The sequence below is a fragment of the Cylas formicarius genome, unplaced genomic scaffold (assembly GCF_029955315.1).
Source record: "Cylas formicarius isolate icCylForm1 unplaced genomic scaffold, icCylForm1.1 PGA_scaffold_6__28_contigs__length_40554024, whole genome shotgun sequence".
NCBI classification, from domain to species: domain Eukaryota; kingdom Metazoa; phylum Arthropoda; class Insecta; order Coleoptera; family Brentidae; genus Cylas; species Cylas formicarius.
Window position 1 is genome coordinate 3,410,622 of NW_026844347.1, and position 19,951 is coordinate 3,430,572.

Genomic DNA, 19,951 nt, shown 5'->3' on the forward strand with positions numbered 1-19,951 from the left:
AAGTTATTCAAACGTACTATTTAATTGTTAACATTTACCGTTGATAGAAAAATTAAAGAGTTTTGAAGTATTACTGAACGGTTTTTATTTCCTTTCCAAAGCAAAGGCTTGATTCGTAAAAAAAAAATTCAAACAATATAATATCAAAAAAAAGAAAAAAATATAATCTTTAAATTTAAAAATGCTATTTACTAAAAGTCCCCTTCAACTGCTGAGCGTTACTAGCACTGGTAGTTTTTCGGTTATCTTGATTGACTATGAGGCCACTCCTCTCCGATTTTTTTCTGGGAGTTTTGAAACTGCCCGCCTTGCTTGTGCTTCAGGATCATTTGGAGAATTTTTGAAGCGTTTTGTCCTGGGCAACTTTGGGGTCTTCTTGGTTGTTGCTGCTTCTGATATTACCTTTTTCTGAAAGCACAATAAAATTCTTCAATATATATTTGAAAATTGAACCACTGAAGATAAAGATATTCATAAATCAATCAATGTTTTTTCCTTATAAAATTATTAAATAAAGCTTTTCGATACAGAATTTCTTACCACTGAGAAATAAAATACTGACTTTTACTATTTGATATTAGATGCATAAGCTATAGCTTTCGCCTCGACCGAAGGTGGCTTTTGAAGTAAGCAGGAGGGTCAACCACATATTTACACAAATGAAAAAAATTGGTACTTTAACATCGAGTTTTTTTAAATCTTGGCATTAAGGAAAGTTTGGCGTTTACACCCTAAACTTCAAGTCGTGGTAATTTTTTATCACCATCATCATTCCCCAGCTCCACTGTTGGGTGGAGACCTCTAAAATTTTTCACCTTTTTCTGTTTTGAGTAGCAATGATCATATCATCGTTTCATCTAGTTGGTTGTCTACCTTGTTTCCTCTCTCGCTCGACATTCTAATATTCTTTTTATCCATCAGTGATTGGTCGTTCACGCCCATCTGCACTTAGCCTGCTTGATACACTGTATGATGTTGGTGACCTTAGTTGTTTTATAACTGTGTTCCTTATTCTCTCTCTCTTTTCGTTATTTCAAGCATAGCTCTTTTCATTTCTCTTTGTGCCACTCTTAATTTGTGTACTGTTTCTGCACCATACATGATGAGAGGCATTATGCATTGCTTGAATACATTTCTTCTCAGACGCATAAACTTAACTGTGTCTGTTAGCTCACCAAAGGCTGCACAATATAATCCTATCTGGCGTAAGTACTCTCCACTGCTGTATTTCGTGAAGTCTGACCCTTGCAGTGGCACTGGCGTATATGTGTTGTATTAAGTTGGTTGATTCTGCATTCTTGCAGTGTTGCTAATATTCCAGGGAGTTACACAGTATTAAAAAACCTTTTGGAAATCAATAAATGGTCTATAATTAGAGTCTTAATTGTCTACAGGTGGTACTATGACCGCTCCTAAATGCAGCCTGTTCTCTGGTTTAGTACAGGTTTCTAAACATTTCATTATAATTTTAGTAAAATGTATAGATGGAAGAGAAGGCTTATTAGATTATGGAATCACACTTTTGTGTGTAAGAATAGTGATTTCACCTGCCATTTACTGGGAATAATATTAATTGTGAACAACAATTTATTAACAGTTAATTTAAAACAAAGACACTTTCATTTTTGCTCTGAAACCTCGTTTTTCTGTAACTAATCAAGGTTAGAGGAGAAGGCGAAAACTATTTACAACAAAGTACTCACCGGATCATGAAATTTGCAGATGAAACCCAGTAACTTGTCGTATCGTACGTTACCGTCCGAGTGAGAGGGGCAATAAGAATTTATGCATTTTACGCAGAACCTCATGGTCCGCTTTGCGCACATGTTGCAGTTGTGTCTCGGGCAAATGAATCGGCTGCCTGTAAAGGAAAAGTCCATCGTTAGACGACAGAAATTGCTGTATTTATTGCCCAACCAAGATTTCATCGAAGTGCAACTTTTATTTACTTTTAGGAATTACTGCCAAACTGGCCAATGGCGTAATTTAAAGCTAAAGGGAGGGAGAGAGAGAGAGAGATAGAGCTTGTGTTAGAGGATCTTTCAAACCTTATCCCTCTTCTTATACTTTAAAATACCATGCTTGAAGAAGCATCTGATATTTTCTGATATTTTCTTGTGGTTACTGCGATATTTTTATCATTTCTAATATAACAATTATATAGACCTAATCTTTTGATTTCTGAATACAGTCTGTATAAAATGTAATAAATGAATGACCGAACTCGTGGGTGGTTCTGTCCTGCTTAACAGCCAAATTATAGCAATCACCTTAATTTTTAATGCCAAATCGGATAAAATTATAAAAAATTGGGGCTTTCTGGTGTTTACAAACGTCATTTTTAACATAAAATTTAAGATTTCTCGAAAACAGAATAACAGAAGACCAAATGAACAAATAAAAATTAAAAAATCTAGATGAAACTATGCAAGTTTTCTATTTAACTGCTTTTGCTATCGTTTGTAGTTTCTGAGTACCCCCTATTGAATCTTATTTTGGATACCCTGTACAGCGGGGTCCCTCAGGACTCAGTTTTTAATTTTCTATATTTTTAAATATAGGATTAAAAAGTGATTTGAAATTTAAAAAAAAAATGGAGATGGACCGTGATTTTGATGAATTACAAGCTAAACAGAGATTATAAACTTATCAGCTGATCGAGGATGGTGTGGGAAAGCGATAGCGAAAGAGATAACGAAGCTGAAGAAATCATCTCTTAACTTATTTTCCCAATCAAACAAACATCTGATGTACTACATAATATTTTAGTTGTTGTTTGTTAGCCCATTACAACAAATGGATAAGACATAACAATCACAACAAATCCAAAATGCGCCTTTGGTGGTGGATGGTACTAATGTAACAGATTAAAAATGAAAATGTTTTTCAGGACATAATCAACATTCTTAAAATTAAATATTGACAGTCGAAAATAAAGTAGAGAAAGGAAAAACAGTCACTTCCAACCAAAATTAATGTGTTACCTTCGGTCCTATTTGTCAAATCCAAACAATCTAGATGGTATGCCTTGTCACAACTCTTGTGCCGACATGCCAGATCCGACTTGTCCTTGCCGCAAATGAAACATGCAGGCAAGACGGGAATTGGTGACTCTGTTTTCTTTCTATTAGACTTCCGAATGTTATTTTCGGTCGCTACGGGATCGGGCTTGGCCTTGATCCCAATAAATCCGCTACAATTCAATGCACCGCACTGGCATAGTTTTCTCTCTTGGCCCACGCACTCCAGGTTGTAATTGAAGGTCAGTTCTGAACCAATATCTACGTCCTGGATCGCGAACAGCCCCACCCGTGTATCACCCTAGAAATAAGCAAAGGGTCCTCCACCATTGTGACACCGCGTCAAGTCGCTGTTGAATCAAACTCACCTTCACCGTCCACTTCTGCGTCTCGCAGTTAGGATTGCATGAATGGTTCATAAACCTGGACAAGTTCCCTTAACAAAAAAAAAAAGTTTGCAAAGGTTGGCGACACACTAGCAGCAAATGGCTCCAGCTCACCTTTTGGTCCCGCGTCGATTATCCTGTCATTATCGATGGTCATGAAATAGTAGTTCTCCTCCTTTTGTTCATGCATCTTCTTTATCCTCCTCTGGTATTCCTCGCCGTCGATCAGCTCGCCCACATATTCGATGATGAACTGACCTTTTTTAATAGCTTTCAAGCACTTCAGACCCCAGCCTCTGCCCTGCGTTTTATACGGTACTAGCGGAGTATATTCGCGCTTTTCAAACGACTGATTCATGCACCTGCTAGCGGCTGGACATATGTCAGGATCACACTCAGTCATTAACAACCTATGAGATGGAACAGTGAAAGTAGGTTATTTGCTCACAGGCAATCGATAGCAAATATTAACTTTTCACTAATTCTTATAAAAATCTGACAATGATATTGAAAAGTCAAAGGTGTAGTCAAAACTTGTAATAAACTTAAAATTGGAAATGAAAATGAAAGAAAATGAAAAAACGCCAACTATTTAAACTCTGAAAACCCAAACAATTAACTTTTCGTTACTGGTCTTGTAGATAATATATCTTCAGCAATACATTGCCAAATTAAATGAAAGAACTTTTGGATATAACAAAATAATAATAACCTTTATCTTCAATATTAGGTTTTACAAAAAACAATGTCGAACCAAATTAGGTGTGGCAACATGTGCCTTTATATCAGTTATTCTCCTGAACCAGTAGGTGGCACCATAGTACAAAACAAATTTAAAAAAAGGCAATGCAAGCCATTGAACTCTTAAAGTTTTTAGAACGAAGTTTGAAAATACAATAGCTCTTGTTTATATTTAGATATAAAAGCGTTCATATTTATGTTCAACAATTGGCATTGAATTGTAACATTCAATTGTAATATTTCATAGCGTTGTGGGCAAAACTCCTTTGAAACAGCACTCCAACGATAAGGCATTATGAAAAATTCCCTATCATTTAAAGATTTCATTGTCTAAGCAGAATTCATACACAAAGCTACAATAATTAAAATATGACAAAACAAGAGGTCCGCACAAGTGTTTTATTAATTTATGTCTATTGCTGTTATATCATACTATACAGTAATTTATTTGTACTAATATTTTCCATTACCTGCCCCTGGCGTTTGTATCCATGTCTGTGCTAACAATGTATTAAATTTCGAACATAGGCGGAATGTGTTTAAGAAATTGTGGAATTGGTGAAAGAATTTTTCGTTCGGAATAACCTTCAAATTTATTGATTATTGTTTTCATTTGCTGAGGCGTAAGAAAACATTTAACAAGGAATTGGCGACGATTAGACAAATTGCATTCAATAACAACGGTTATACACTTCATTCTGTCAATAAGTTATTTTACAAATTCGCCAACAAATACAGATTGTCTTATCGCATAATAGAATGAAAACCTCCAGAAGGTAGCTTTCAATGCTTGACTTTGGTAATATTTTATTACACTTGGCTAAGTGGTCGAAGAGTAGGAATTTATATATAATAGCGTTTAAAACAAACAATACAGTGAAGTAGTTTCTAATAAAAGTTAAAGATCCAATTGATTATTTTTCTAGATCAGTTTATTTACGTGAACATTTTAGATGGGTGAAAAAGTACAAGCATACGGATGTGACCGAGACCAAATCTGTCTTCGCTACTCATTTTTGTCTATGGGGCACAACTTTTCTCCGAATAAAAATGTCAATATTTTATATGACCCATAGAGTAAAAAACTTAGATGTTCTGTACATATTAAAAGAGTTCTATCCACCACTGCATTAATTTGACAACGATAAAAGCAAGACAATATAAATAGTTTTCGTTAGTTGGTTTTTTTGGTGCTTCTGAAATTACAAAATATATTAAATTTTGATATTAATCCAAGAATATGAGAGTTGTATTAATACTCTGTATCTATTTAAGGTTGCAAAAACAATTTATTTTTTTTATATTTGTATGTATGTTTTGAAAATAAAATTATCACTTTACTATTTTCAGGCATATTGCCATTATCACTGATATTTAACTGAAATAATTATTACGTCTAGGCATAATAAATAGTCAGATATTGATAACAGCTTCTCTATCTAAAATGATAACAGCTTTTCTAACTAAAATGATAACAAAATAATCTCTATCATAATTTTTGAATACAAAATAATAAAACAAAGTTATAGCATAAAATAGCAAGATTATAGTGTGTCACTGGCGCCCACTATATATTGAAAAGTGGAATATCACACTATGTGTTCAATCCCAATTTTTATTTTGATTTGGCAAAAACATCTCTCTCAAATGAAGAACTTTTTTCACAAACTTTATTTTACATTTTATTATATTACTGTAATGTATTTTATATTACTGGAACTCTGCAATTCTTGGGAAAAACGACCTTTCTTACATGTATTCCTGAATAATAGTGGTTAACATTTTAGAAGCAGGTTATTGTTACAAAAAGATTGTTTTCTCAGTTAATTATTCTAAATTCTTGTTTAATTTATTCTTACCTGTTAATACAATAGCTGTCCGGGCCACAAGGATATATCGAATTCGGATCACACTCGCAGGCGGTGGTGTTGCTCAAATCCATGTCCGATACACGGACGTTACCCACAGGCTTGTTCTTGCTGATCTTTATGTATGGAGGCGGTTTCAAACTACCAATACCCTCCGCTTCTCTGCGCAGTTTGAACTCTGAAATCACACACGCAATGATTACTATTGTCAATGCATAATGCCGAATGACACCTTTTTTTAGTTTGTAAACAATGGCGGCGTCTTGTATTGCTTTCTCGAACGTTTCATATGCCGGCTTCCTGGATCTTATAACCTGTCCTGGGCTTGCGCCCTGGTCACCTTCCTGGAACAGGAACGAACGCGCTTTGCTGACCCAATAGTGGTCGTAGGTGCCAAAAAAGCGGACGACAAAGTCTCCCCGTTGATGCTTGAGGATTCGCACGTTTTCGGGAACCTCATTCGGAAAAAGTATGAGAGCAGGCCACCATGGGTAAGAACCCAGTTTTACCCACATAATTTCGTCGTAGAGGGGAAATCTGCCGGATTCGCAATCTTCGCAGATGTACTAGAAAGGAGCGAATTTAAATGATATGGTTATTATTAGCATTCATATACCGTATGTCATCGGTCAATAGGAATATCTAAGTGGAACAAAGTTACTCCGAGATTTTTAAAGAATTAAAACGAGATGGAAAATATTAGCACGTCGGAAAACGAAATTCTGGGACAAATATTTTTGGTCCCTCTTTTTGATTCTAATAGTCTCCGTATCGTTTTGTTGCACTAGAAGTGCGAGCTATGAACCAAGAAAATTTTTAGCAATCAGTATATTGTTTATTAATGTAGATACTTTAAATTTGACTCCGCAAATATAGCATGAAACATTTCGCTGTATACTCGTTATCTAAAATGGCTAACCCGAATCTGGAAAAAAAATCCTTTAAGTAACTAGAGTTAAACAAATAATCTTGTTGCAAGATTTTAAAAGAAAATAGTATAAAATAAATACTTTATCGTCGTCCGTAAAGTGGATCGGTTGACATTCTGGATGAACGCTGGTAGGACACATGTCACAACACACTAAGTTTCCGCCTTCAGAGCATATAAAGCACCATGTTGTATTGAGAGGCTGACACCCGTTTCTGTGTCTTGGACATACAATCTAAAAATAATTTTCTAATCGAATAACTTACACAAAACATTTACTCTTATTTTAATGAGCAAGAGCAATTTTACATACATTTTAAGACCTTCTCAAAGATCAATGTAACATGAACCTAGCATTTAGAAGATTCAGAATGAGCAATATACCGAACAAGATGGAGAATCTCACAGTTTGGGCGGATTATTAAAGGCAGCCGACAAAGTAACATTGTTGTGGAAGGAGAAAGAGACATTTGCTACATTTTATAAAATGACCTTGTGTAACATAGTCTGGTGTAGCATATTGTGTATATGATTTAAACAAGAAACGTTATTAATTAAAAAAACAAACGCAAATCTGTTTTTACAATTTAGAATTTATTATGTGGAATATTGCAGCAATAATATTTATTATTGACACCTCAATGGCAAAGAATCAGTGAATAGTAAAAACAATATTGACAAAATATCGCCGAATAATTGCTATTTGGGACCTTCAAGAATGAGTCGCAATAGAAGAAAAACATATTTTCTGATTTTAGTTTACAAAAGCAGTGCGAAATATTTAAGGTTTTTTTATGAGATAATTATTTAAATTATTTAAATCTGTTATTCTTGTAGAAATTAGTAAGCACCGAAATATAAATTATAACAGGAGTATTAAGCACTGTAAATCCAGAAACTGCATCAGGCATACAGAAGATGAGGTTTCTTCACTTCATATGAAAGAGGACATTTATTTTATAGGAAAGGAACACATACTCCCAATTCTGATTAATGTTGATGATGACAGTAATTCTGATTTTACTTCAGGTTCAGTCACTGTAAAGTTTTTATTGGAATTAAATGAAATTAGCTTTTACTTTGATATTCTTTAGTTGGATAAAAAATAAATAACATATATAGAAACAAAATTTTATTTTATGACATTTCCTTAATAGAAATTAAAAAGCATTAATAAATAAATAAAAAATAGCATTTTATTTTTTCACCTCCCTTTCTTGAGAATAAATTATGGTTATATCATTAATTAACATTCTACGATAAATATATAAAAAGAGCATTTTATTTTATCATCTTACTGTCCTTTCGTTGGATTAAATTTAGAAAAAGATTGACATTAGTTTAATCTTACAGGTCTCTAAGTTAACCGCTAAATGTGTGTTGCATTTTATTGTTCATTCATAACAAAGTGTGTTGAGAGTGTTGACTCTCTTTAAATGAAGTGACAGGGCCAGGTGGCGGACATCGTCTCGAGATAACAGTTAATAATTTTACCTGGTTGCCGCCCACAATCTCCGTACCGGCCGGAATGCAGAAACTGCTCGTGTGAAACGCTGCCGGACATCTCAGGCAGCGCGCTAACTTATCGACGGGAAAGCGGGACGAGCAACCACCACCTAGCTCTTCAGAGAAGCAAGTGTGGCAAATGTGGGCGGGACATGTGAATGAATCTTCGTTCTTCTGGTCGCGAGACCACTTGCTAAACGACCATTGCGTCTGCGGCCACATTTTTAAGCAGCGGGTGTGGTAATACTTTCCACATCGATGGAGTGTGCACTTCTGACGGCGAGTGATTCCCCGTTTTGAGGTCTACCAAGCACGAATTTCGGGTTACCAATGCGTATTAGTCGGGAAGACAGTGTCGGCTTTAGGTGCGATTTATTAGTCGCTGATATTAGCTGTTGGTTAAAATATTCATAACAAATTAACAAATCTACTCTGCACTGATAAACCGTGCCCAAGCCAATAAACAGAATGACAAATTAATAAGCGCTATCATGCTATCTTTTTTATATTTTTTTTGTTTGCTTTTGTATTCCTTAAGTAAATAAATAAAAAACAAGGAAAATTAAGGAACGAAAGGAAGAATAAATACCCTTTCTGTACTTGCTAACAATACGATTAGTATATTAATTTAGTATGCGTATCTCAAGCTCAATATTTTTAATACTAGTTGAGTTAACATTACATAATTACTCTTATTTAAAAACTATATATTGTAAACTAACCAAGACCTTAATCTGTTCGTATTTCTGTATTTTGACGTATTTTGGTTATGTTTTCTTGTCAGTATTTATTTTGTAAACTTCGTCTCTCTCTGACTTATCTTTCTTATGCTGGTCTTGTAGGGTCTTCGTGTAAGGAATAATAATGCCCGGTTTACAAAAGCCATTTACATTAGCTTACCTCCAGTCCGCAGATAAAACACGGCGGATCTCGGTTTGCTTTGCAAAATCCACATTTGAACATGGATGCATCGACATCTTCAATAACCGAATCGGCAGTTACATGCTTAATTCGTTTAGTCTTCGGGTCAATTTCTTCCGAAAGGATACTTGGATCTACGTTCACAAACGGAAGGATTACAACACAAATTATGTGCAACTTAATTCATAAGCAATTAACACTAATTATTTAACCACCAGGCACCTAATTTTTATTTTGTGTTGGTGTTTTCTTAAGGTATTTTTGTATGAGAGAGTTTTCCAAAATGCAAACCTTAATACAAAACGTTTAAAATGAATTTGTTGCAATTGCAAGTGCCTAATGTTTTTTGGTTTTATTTTTTTGATTTCCAGTGATCAGCAAACTTTGTCCATTATATATAAATTATTTTCAGCCCCAAGTGCAAAATTTTCGGGCATTAAGCGGATTTAAAATAAAAAAGCATCTTCCTAGGGAACATCTCCAGAGCTTGTTTTTATTTATGGAAACTAAAATTAATGACTATTCTAAAATAACTTACCAGCCACATTACTATCGTCTCTGTCATGATCAAACATATTAGGCAGTTCATTTGTCTTTCGAGGAGTCCTAGTTTGAAAGTTTATATTCAATGGCACTTGTACTGAACCCTCCTCCGAGCTAGAATCAGTTGAAGAATCCATATACATTACTTGGTTTTCAAAAGGGCTCATCATTGCCTTCATCTGGTAATCAATTCGGTCACCTAAGCTCATTTCGTCGAAATTCGACGGCACGGTCTTCTTCGGCGAAGCTATACGCACTCTGGATTTTACAGTGACTATTTCGACTTGATCACGAGTAATTCTTTTATGAGGCATCGTGTTTATCACCCGAGATGGTTTAATGTTGCCCTGAGATTCATCATAAATCTTCCGTTTCCTTCCCCTCTGAGGCCGGGGTTCCGTCACCTTGGCAGCGCACGCGTTGTGGAAATATTCCCGACACTGGCCTTTGCATTTGTAAATCGCCCCCTCTTTTAAACAATAATTGCATACCTAACAGAATCAAGAAAGAGAACAATAAATTACTCATTCACAATTCATAGGTATACCTAGACAATCTTATTAAATATACTCCAAGACATGATTCGTAAACTATGAATTAGTTTAATGTGGCAATAGTTATAATACATTATGAAAGTAAGAGTAATGAAAAAAATTAAATTATCGAAATGGCAAAGGTCAATTACCTACAAATTTTACATAAACATGGGGAAAGTGTAATCCCTGCAAAACGAAGTAATCATATAAATAAAAAAAAATTAATTAATTAAATAAATTAACACAACTAGCTTATCAAATAGGGCACAGAGAAAAGCAATATTAATTAGAATTAACAGCAAGAAGAACATGGAGCAAGTATATTTTCAACTAAAGGTGCGTATCTATTATAGGCGGGTTCCACGGGTATCTGCCGTTCTATTCCGTTAGAACAGCTGCTGTTGCTTTTGTTATTATTAATCATAATATCGAATGTAAGAAAACTAAGACAAGTGCATTATTGCGTGAAAGATAACACAAAGGCAGTAATTTTTTCTTTAATCTGACAATATAAACACCTATTTTTGGGTTAATTTCTCTTTCCCCATTGTCCCTCTGGGTTTTATTAAGGTACTGAGATAATTTTGAATACAAAAGCTTTTTTTTTCACCGAACAATCGAATTATCCATGTTTGCTTTTTGGTAACGGCGTGCCAAGTTGAATACCGGAACGCCCAAATCCCGCAGCGGGGCGTTCCCCGTTCTGTCGGTTTTTCGTCGCGCATCAATCCGTACGATGCGCACTATTGGGACGATCTCTGTGTCTCAAACAGTTTCGCGCGATTTAGATTATAGATTGTTTTGAATAAATGGTAATACCAGCAATATGTTCAACTTTTTTACATTCTGTCATCACAGTATTGATATTGGCACTTTCTTTTCATTTTCGTAAGCGTGTTCGTTCTGAAAAAGCAACCGATAAAATATATTTTTCAGCGAAATATATCCCCAATCCCTTTCACTTAAACTTTTCAAGAATTGAATTTTATTCTCCTTTGTGCAAACCATTTGGCAGATGAAGTTGTTGGAGGGACAAGATCAATGCAATAGTTATCAAGATTGGTGAAAATATTAGTGTATTACTAAAAACTGTGAACTTGAAATTTAAAAAATTTAAAAGAGAAAACAAAATTTTTGTATATATCGGGCTGTGATATTTTAATATTAAAATCACCAGCCGTAAATACTATTGACTCAGTTTCAATATTGGAAAAAAATTGTTTTCGCTTATTATAAAAAATATCTTTGCTTTACGAGAGTGGTCTGTATATACATGAAGTTACATTTTTTATACATTTAATGGAAGCAGGTTCATTTTTGTCCAACATGTTAATATTTTGCGCTTGTAGGAAACTCTTACACATTTGTAGTACATTAGTTACCACTTAGGTAAATCAAACCTTCATTTCTGCTCAGTCACTTGAAAACCATTGAATTGATTTTCGGTAACCAAAAAAAAAACTATAATATATAAAAGTTAAGTCAGAGATTGTGTTGGGTGTGTCAAGTGAGAAAGAAAATGCTGTCTCTAATGAGAATCCCCAAAAATTGGCAGATAATATCCACATAATTAGTATAGTGTCATAGATAATGAAAAATTAGCAAAAAACACCGTTTCCTTATGCAATACCAGATAACAACAATCAATGAATATGCAACCATGAATTATTAGAAATAGCAAATAAATGACAAACTAAATTCAGTAGTGCATTCTCTCCAGTTAGTAAAAATATCGATTGCTGAAGCAACTGGGGTGTACCAAGCAATAATCAATAATTATAAATTAATATGCCAGTGGCAGATGAACCAGTTTTCACTTTGGCGATTCCACTTTTTCCGCAGTACATCCACAAATATCATTAAAGTTTAGACGAAAAAACGAGTTATGTGTGTGGATATCGACAAAAATGGTAGCGAAACGTAGGGTGTCTCTCTCATGGGCAAAAATCTCATAACCGTCCGAGGTTCAATCGTATTTATAGCCTTATAACTTATATAGTCATATGGTTCATACACACAGATTGTTATCTAATCCTGATCACATTTAGGTTGGGAATAATTATAATTGTTATTTTGGGATAAGGAATGATGGTTTCCAAAAAGAAGAAGGGTTTGATCGTAAGAACTTCCCAATTTTTATCAGACAATATACTCTACCAAAAAAATATTCATATTATAAAGACTAAAAAATAAAATTAAAATTTTAATTATTAATGATGTGATGTTAAGGGTGGTTAGATCTGGATGCCGCCACGAAGTGTTTTTATCTACCATGTGATATGTCCTGGAAATTGCCAATAAAGGCATTTTGAATAATGAATGAATAAATGAATATATAGTGGTTTTATTACAAATATATGAAAAACCATGTTCCATGTAAAATGTAAGCCATGTTGAATATTTCAACTTTTTTACATAAAAGTTTTAATCCAATAATTTCAGTTAAAGGAGAATTTGTATGCACACTTTATGGCAATGTGTTTTAAAAAATATTCCACCACCTTGTCATACATAATTTACTATTAATATAATACGGCCACAGCACACAGATTTTTATTTTTTTGCAAATGTCTCGTATAGCGGCCTTACCTTGACTTTTGTTAGACCATTAAATAAATTATTCTTCCTGTGAAGATCTGTCTGGTACTCAAACGAGTACTTGTTGGGATCTTCGGACCTTACGGCTCTGTTTTTAAGACCTAAATCGGAGTTTTCAGATTTTACATTGATCAAAACACTCTTCCTTCCTTCATTCTTAATTGGCGCTTCTTCGATGAACTTTCCTGGCGGCATTTCCGCCTCGCCTGCATCGGCGTGCTGCGCTGAAAGATCTTGTACGTTGCCAACACTGCGATCGGTACTCACAGAAACACGTACGTCCCGGTTTTCAACAGGTTCTTCCGTAGCCGATCTTTCGTCTATCTTAAATTTGATGTCTAAATGCTTATCTGGAGTTTGCGGAAAGTCAACTTTCGTGTCGGTTCCTTTTTCTAACAATTGTTTCATTTGTTTTTTTTTGGCTGAGGAGTTTACCAGAAAGGAATGCACTTGTCGAAAAGTTTTGTTTTTGTAGAATTCAATTTGGTCGATTGCGATTTTCCACTTGTGCAGGTGGTTAGGTCTTATGCGGAACTTAATGCTTTCAGCCTAGTGAAAAAAAAAAAAAAGAATTTAGCTATTAGGGGTACATGACTGCACGGTGCGACAGGAAAGCGAATATACAGTGTGGTGTACTAAGTTCGCACAAAATTGTATGTTTTTAACTATTCGTAATATAAAAAAATAGTGATTGCAAAAGTTCATGCAGAAGACTACTTTGTTCAATATTACACAGGGTGGAACAAAAAATATCAAATATGGTCAAGAGTAAAGCCATCCATCCCATTTGGAGGAATACAATTACATGCCATAGTTTTTCAGAATTAAAAACTGCGTCACTCTATTCTAAAATACAATATTTATTTTTTTTTAATTTTTTAATGTAACAGTCTATATAATTATCTGATGTAGACAGAGTAATTCAGTTGGACCCCCACTTTTGGGATCTCGTAAACTACAGGGGGATAGGAAGATAAATTGGGCCAAAGTACCTAACAATGTGTCATTTAGGTTTAAACTTTTTAAATTTTCAGTAGTTAGGGGAGATATTTATAGAAAACCCAAAATTGACGATTTTTTTTTTCTGGAGTTATTTTCTTACAGGATTGGATTCGATTTTTAATATATATATATATATATATATATATATATATATATATATATATATATATGATGACACTATATTCCGGGATATCATCCGTTCGCTCGTTGAACTCCGACTGGAATCCTGCATCCGACTGGAATCCAGTGTTCGAAGTGTTTTCGGAGCGCGAGCATTGAAGATGCCAAGTGAGATTTTGGCGAAACGTCTGCAGGATTCCAGTCGGATGCAAGATTTGCAGGATTCCAGTCGGATGCAGGATTCCAGTCGGAGTTCAACGAGCGAACGGATGATATCCCGGAATATAGTGTCATCACATTTTTCCATCCGTGAATCAATACGTGAGAATATATATATATATATATATATATATATATATATATATATATATATATATATATATATCTATATATATTATACATTATTGAAACCATAAATCTAAAAAGTCTTCACTAGAAATTTTTGTTTTATCAATATTACATTATAGCGTTTGTCCAACAAGATTAGTGTGTACCTGTTGTTAACGAATGATCATTGAGGTATTTCATAGGAACAGACAAAACCTGCCTAAACGTAATTTGGAATCCTGAATAATAGGTCCAATAAAACATTATTTAAAATTTTGGATAAACATTTAGCTGTTATGTTTCAAAACCAAAGGTTAAATATTGTAGCAAAATGAAAGCAAAATTAAATTTCATTTGTTTTTGGGTGCATTTTTGTAAAAAGCACGAACACATTCACTAAGTGACGTGCGACGTGACCATCATAACTGACAAACATCAAAATACTGCCGAAATATCCGACCGCTACCAAACTCGCGACTAAAATACTGGAAACGCCTGAAGTGACTCGCGACAGTGTTTAACAAACCGCCTTAAAGTAATACTGCCCGTGCCGGATCAGTATATAATTGGGTATTTTAAAATAAAGAGTAGAAGAAATAAATTTAATGATGATAGTCGAGACAAAACGTCAAATCAGAAAGTCTAAGTGACAAAATAGCAAAGAAAATATTTTTTGATTTTTGACTAGCTTTGTCCTAATTTAGTGATTCTCATCATATCTCCTATCTACTGAGATCGCGATGTTTAAGTCTACCACTTACCACTTAGTTTGAAAGATGGAATAAAATTAAGTTTTTCTTTGAAATGATCCACTCACTGTGCAGGTTAACTGTTAATTTTTGTTTGTTAATTTTATTTAGAGGATTCTTTGCATTAATAATGTTTAGTGGTTTTGTTGTTGTTCAATTGTTTTTAATTTCGATTATTATTAGTATAGGTCAAAAAATCAAATAAAAACAAAAATTAAATTTATTGAAGATATTGTAACCATAAATATAATTTCAAATTTTCAAAATTTGCATTAGCCACAGTTATTCTATCATATATTATAATACTCTGTTATATTATACTTCCCAGTGGATGCAGTGTATATCTGAATATTCATAAAATGTTTATTAAAAAAATTAAGAGTATAATTTCTTGGCCAGAAACAATTCTAGGTCCTTGAATTATTTTAGTTACCCGCTTTGCTCCATGAACAAGTGAATCCAAGTCATTGCTGTTTCTATAAGGCAGAAGGTGCGACTGCGGAATCCATGCACGTCTACCGCTATCATTAAAGAATCTTATATGGTAGCGTGTCTTTCCCGGTGTATTTTCAGTCCCTACAATAAGTAAAATTCGAATGATACCTTATTGTGCAACCAAAAACTGCTTCTAATACCTCCCATTTGGTATACACGCATGACAGGATCTTTGCAAATTAATGCCGGCCAATACGGATACTTTCCCAATTGTGCCCACACAAGCGATCCATTCTTGTACTTGTGATCTGCGAAAATGAATCAATTAACAATCAAAACCAATGTATAAAGCAACAACTCTTTTGCACCTTTCACAAAGTCTGGACTTGAACAGCGTTTTATTGAAGTTCCCCTATGAGTTATTGTCTGTCCTTTAAGAGATAAACTGCTCAAATCATTAGATGAAGATCCACTTGATCCATCTGTTCCAGTTGTATGTAATACTATCACATCTTCTTTTGGTGTGGATACCTCTTCTTTAACAACAGTCTCTGCAATATGAGTCTTTAACTTTATACAACTCTTTGTAGCTAATCTTTTACGGTTAGTATCTTGCATGTCTATAGGACTTATCACTATTTTAATTTGACTCACAATCCCGTTTTCACGAAGGTTTGTCTCTTCCTTTTTTAAATTCGCTTTTGCAATCAAGACCGGTCCACCAGTGGTAAACTTAGCTGAAACAATTTGATCTTTGATGTTTTTCAGAGTTTGATTACTAAGGACATTGAGGTCCTTGGAATTACTAATAATATCAGGATCAGTTTGTTTGGAGACTACCGTTGGAGAACTATGGGAAAGCACAGAATCATTTAACCTTTGATTCTTTTTCACATGCTTTTTCTTTTCCATCAGTGTTGCAAATTCATAATCAGATGACTCCGCATTACCGTTGTTAATCACAGCAGTGTTCTCAATGTGTTTTTCAAACTCAATTTCTGAATGTTGACAGTTCTTCCTCCTAGAGCGACTTTTTAATCTCTTAGGTCTCTGAGTTAATGTAGCCTTTAGTTCGGAATACTCCTTCCCATCAAATCGACAATTCATTGCAGGCAAAGGCTGTCTGGCAGACAACACATGCTTCCCCATTGGCTTCAACTTTAGGTTTTCAGTTTCCACTGAATATGCGGAAACATGCATTGTCTCACTTGAGTTACTTTCAGTCTGTACCTCCAAGTTATTGAAAGTTGTTTTATTAGAAGATCTCATAACAAAATCAATTTCCTTATTAGGATACTTCGGAGAACGAAAAGATCTTCGCAAGGGCCCTGTATTTTGCAATTTGATGTTACATGAATCCAAATTGTTTGTTGTGCTTTCCTGTCTATTAACAAATTTGGGGTTTGAGCAGGGCTCGATATTTTTTGCTCTTTTTTTAGTCAAAGTACTAGTCTGGTCTATTGAAATAAATGAATTGGCAACCAATTTATTCGGAAATCCTCTATTTTTGTCTGCATATTCCATCTGATTTACTGGTAAGCTGCTAACATCACTTGCACCTTCCTTTGTATGATTGTAAATTACCTCTACCCTGGAAAGAGATGTTTCCAAAAATGGAGTGGATGTTTTTGGCTTTATGTCTTTTTGAAGCAGCTCTACATTATGGCACGGTCTGCGCGAGAAACTATTTTCTTTTAAGAGATAAGTATCCATTGATGCTGATGTAGAACATTGACCAGCTAATCTAAGAGATCTACTAAAATTTGCATTTCTATCAACAATATCCAACAAGCTACGTGCCTTTTTTGATTTTGTCCTTTTTGAAGGAAATTTATTCTCAGACACTGAATTATCCCAAACACTAAGCAATTGGCTTGTATCCTGAGTATTGAAGGACCTGTCTGAAGATCTATGGCCAGGGTTTCCCAAATCTTGTTTAAATTTTCCTTCACTGGCTGCTAAAGAACTTTGCCTGCTCAAATGCAACATGTTTTTGTTTCCTTGCATGAAAGAGCTCGGCTGAAGCAGTTCAGACATCAAACTTGCAGGTTGAGCTTTAGATTGATATTTTCGAGTACTAGTTTGAGTTTCTGCACAACCTTTTTTGCTCTCTTGGGAGTGTGATCTTAAGATTCTGGAAGTGTTTGTAGCTCTAGAGAAATTTTGTTTAGTTTTGGGCTTAACATTCATTTTGTAGTCAGGAGGTTCCACTTGACATGTAGGAGATAATTCAATGTAATTGTCGTCAAACACTTCTAATTTTGAAAATGTCTCTGTTTTAGGTATAGGAGAGGTTATGACCTTAATTTTCATATCAATTTTATCTATGTTGCTTTCTGATTTAATAGCGTCTGTGAGAATTTTTTCCAAACTACTAGTAAGTGCAGATATACCTGTTTTGTTCTCGTTCTTTGTTAAGCTGATAGTGCTAATGACTGAAATGTTACTTGTTCTGCATTTAAATGGAGTGCAAGTAAAAACACAATTGTGTTCTTCTCTAGCATCAACAGAATCTGCACTATGACGACGATTTCTCCCAAATTTATGCATTATAGCAGATTGCTTTACTCTGATTTCTTCAAAAGGTATCAAAACATCTAAGCTAGGATGGTGGGTTATTACTTCTGGGTTGGCTACCAGCCAAGGCTGATCAATGTAAGTTAAATCTAAAACAGACAGCTCACTTGGATTGGTTATATATGCATCTAACTGGCTAGTTTCTGAAATTATTTCTCTTTTAATTGGTTTGTTTGAAAATATAGGAGTGTCCGGCAATCCAAATGTTTCATTGAAAAAAGTACCATGAACTTTACGTTTGTTGCAATAAGATTTGACATTTGATGATTTGCTATTTACATCTTTCAATTCAGGGAATAATTCACATATAAAGTTAGTATCATTATCCGGGTCAGAGGGGACACTATAATCAAAAATTTCGTCCATAAAAATTGTGTTCTCATGTTCACAGTTCCTAATTGCAAGTCTCCGGCTCTTCCTGGGTGAACACATAAGATCCAACACCTTTAAATCTTTTTTTGCTTGTATTTTTACACTTATTTTTAGTTTAGTATGTGTAAATCACATTTATTCACTTTTAACTCATCCTTGCTATGTTACACCCTGGAACAAGAGATACCATAAATAATTGTTATACCATTAAAGATGTTCCAGTAGGCTTTCATGCACTACGTAAATTTTTTCAATCCTGTCGTGTAGTTTGCCATCATTAACCAACAATATTACAACTATTAAACCAAAAAGCAAATTTTAAACACTATTCAATATTCTTGGACGCAACCCAGATTATTAACCAAAACAATGCTGCGCTATGCAATGGAAACCACCATACGGGTAAGTAATGAATCAATGAAAACACTAAGAAACAAACTTACCTACCCTCGAATTCGCAATTTCTTCCAAAATAAATATAAATTAGTGCATAAGCAACCACTGTGCATTAAATTCAAACAGCCTCAGTTTTCCGAGATGATGTCTCGTTTAGAATGACATTAGATTTGGTTAGGAATTCCATGGTTTTCCCGCCATTTTAAAACTATAGTATATAAATAAAAAACGAAGAATTATAACAGTAAACTTAAGTTCTATAAAAATTATTATAAAATGCAAAAAGATTAAAATTAATTTAGAAGTAACGTAGTTTTTAAAAACTCAAAAAAATACGTTAAATCTAAAAATGGATACAAAAAGTCCTAACTTATCTATGACCATAGACATAAATTATATTTGTAAGACCATATTTTAATTCTTCTATTTTCTATTAAACTGAATTATCCGCCTTATAGCCAATTTACTACCACAACAGAAAGTTGTGGTTTTATAGGCAAAGGGAACATGTTAACCATGGCGAATACGAAACTGATATCTGACAGATCGTAATACATATTTTGGAACAAGTTTTGTGAATGAGAGAATGAGCTCTTAAATGTCAAAGTTGTCAAACAGTAGAATCGGAATAACTCTAATGATTCTAACTTACCAGTTATTTTGTAAAATTTAAATATTGCAGGATCCCACTTCGTAACTATGAAGCGTAGCCATAAGTCTAGTTTTTATTTTGCCAAGTGGCCAACGTAATAAAAAGAAGACAATACTAAAAAAGGCGCCAAATTAAACAATATGTAAATCGTAAAACTCATTTTCTAAAATTTCGAATGTAATTTTTTGGAAAACTACCACATTTTCATAAAACTTTATTTTCCATGAGTATGTGGTTAACTAGTAACAAATGCCAATGTTCTTAGCAGTCTTGG

At 34.2% G+C, this 19,951-nt stretch overlaps 1 protein-coding gene across 4 annotated transcripts; it reads right to left on the bottom strand.

Moving 5' to 3' along the window:
- Nucleotides 1-71: 71 nt before the first annotated feature.
- On the bottom strand, nucleotides 72-19,206 carry LOC132702788 (histone-lysine N-methyltransferase NSD2). Of its 4 annotated transcripts, none has more exons than XM_060671570.1 (16): nucleotides 19,077-19,206; nucleotides 16,049-18,800; nucleotides 15,881-15,988; nucleotides 15,679-15,821; nucleotides 13,039-13,596; nucleotides 9,909-10,404; nucleotides 9,350-9,504; nucleotides 8,438-8,752; nucleotides 7,026-7,178; nucleotides 6,248-6,581; nucleotides 6,007-6,193; nucleotides 3,521-3,816; nucleotides 3,389-3,456; nucleotides 2,985-3,321; nucleotides 1,704-1,861; nucleotides 72-408 (listed from the first exon to the last, which is right to left on the bottom strand). In XM_060671570.1, exons 2-16 carry the CDS (start codon nucleotides 18,687-18,689, stop codon nucleotides 256-258), a joined length of 6,102 nt encoding a protein of 2,033 aa, XP_060527553.1. In that variant the 5' UTR covers nucleotides 18,690-18,800; nucleotides 19,077-19,206; the 3' UTR covers nucleotides 72-255. The 4 variants fall into 4 exon arrangements, with proteins under 4 accessions (XP_060527553.1, XP_060527552.1, XP_060527554.1 ...); XM_060671569.1 differs by having other exon boundaries at nucleotides 19,073-19,179; XM_060671571.1 differs by lacking the exon at nucleotides 19,077-19,206 and having other exon boundaries at nucleotides 80-408; nucleotides 16,049-16,231; nucleotides 16,335-16,374.
- Nucleotides 19,207-19,951: the final 745 nt, after the last annotated feature.

What these genes read in the sequence shown, in the direction of transcription:
- LOC132702788 (XM_060671570.1), bottom strand. Translation starts at nt 18,689, where the DNA reads ATGTGTTCACCCAGGAAGAGCCGGAGACTTGCAATTAGGAACTGTGAA. An exon ending in AGACGATAGTAATGTGGCTG is followed by an intron (nt 9,505 to 9,908) that starts GTAAGTTATTTT and finishes TTGTGAACGTAG; the next exon opens with ATCCAAGTATCCTTTCGGAA. An exon ending in AATCGACGCGGGACCAAAAG is followed by an intron (nt 3,457 to 3,520) that starts GTGAGCTGGAGC and finishes TTTTTTGTTAAG; the next exon opens with GGAACTTGTCCAGGTTTATG.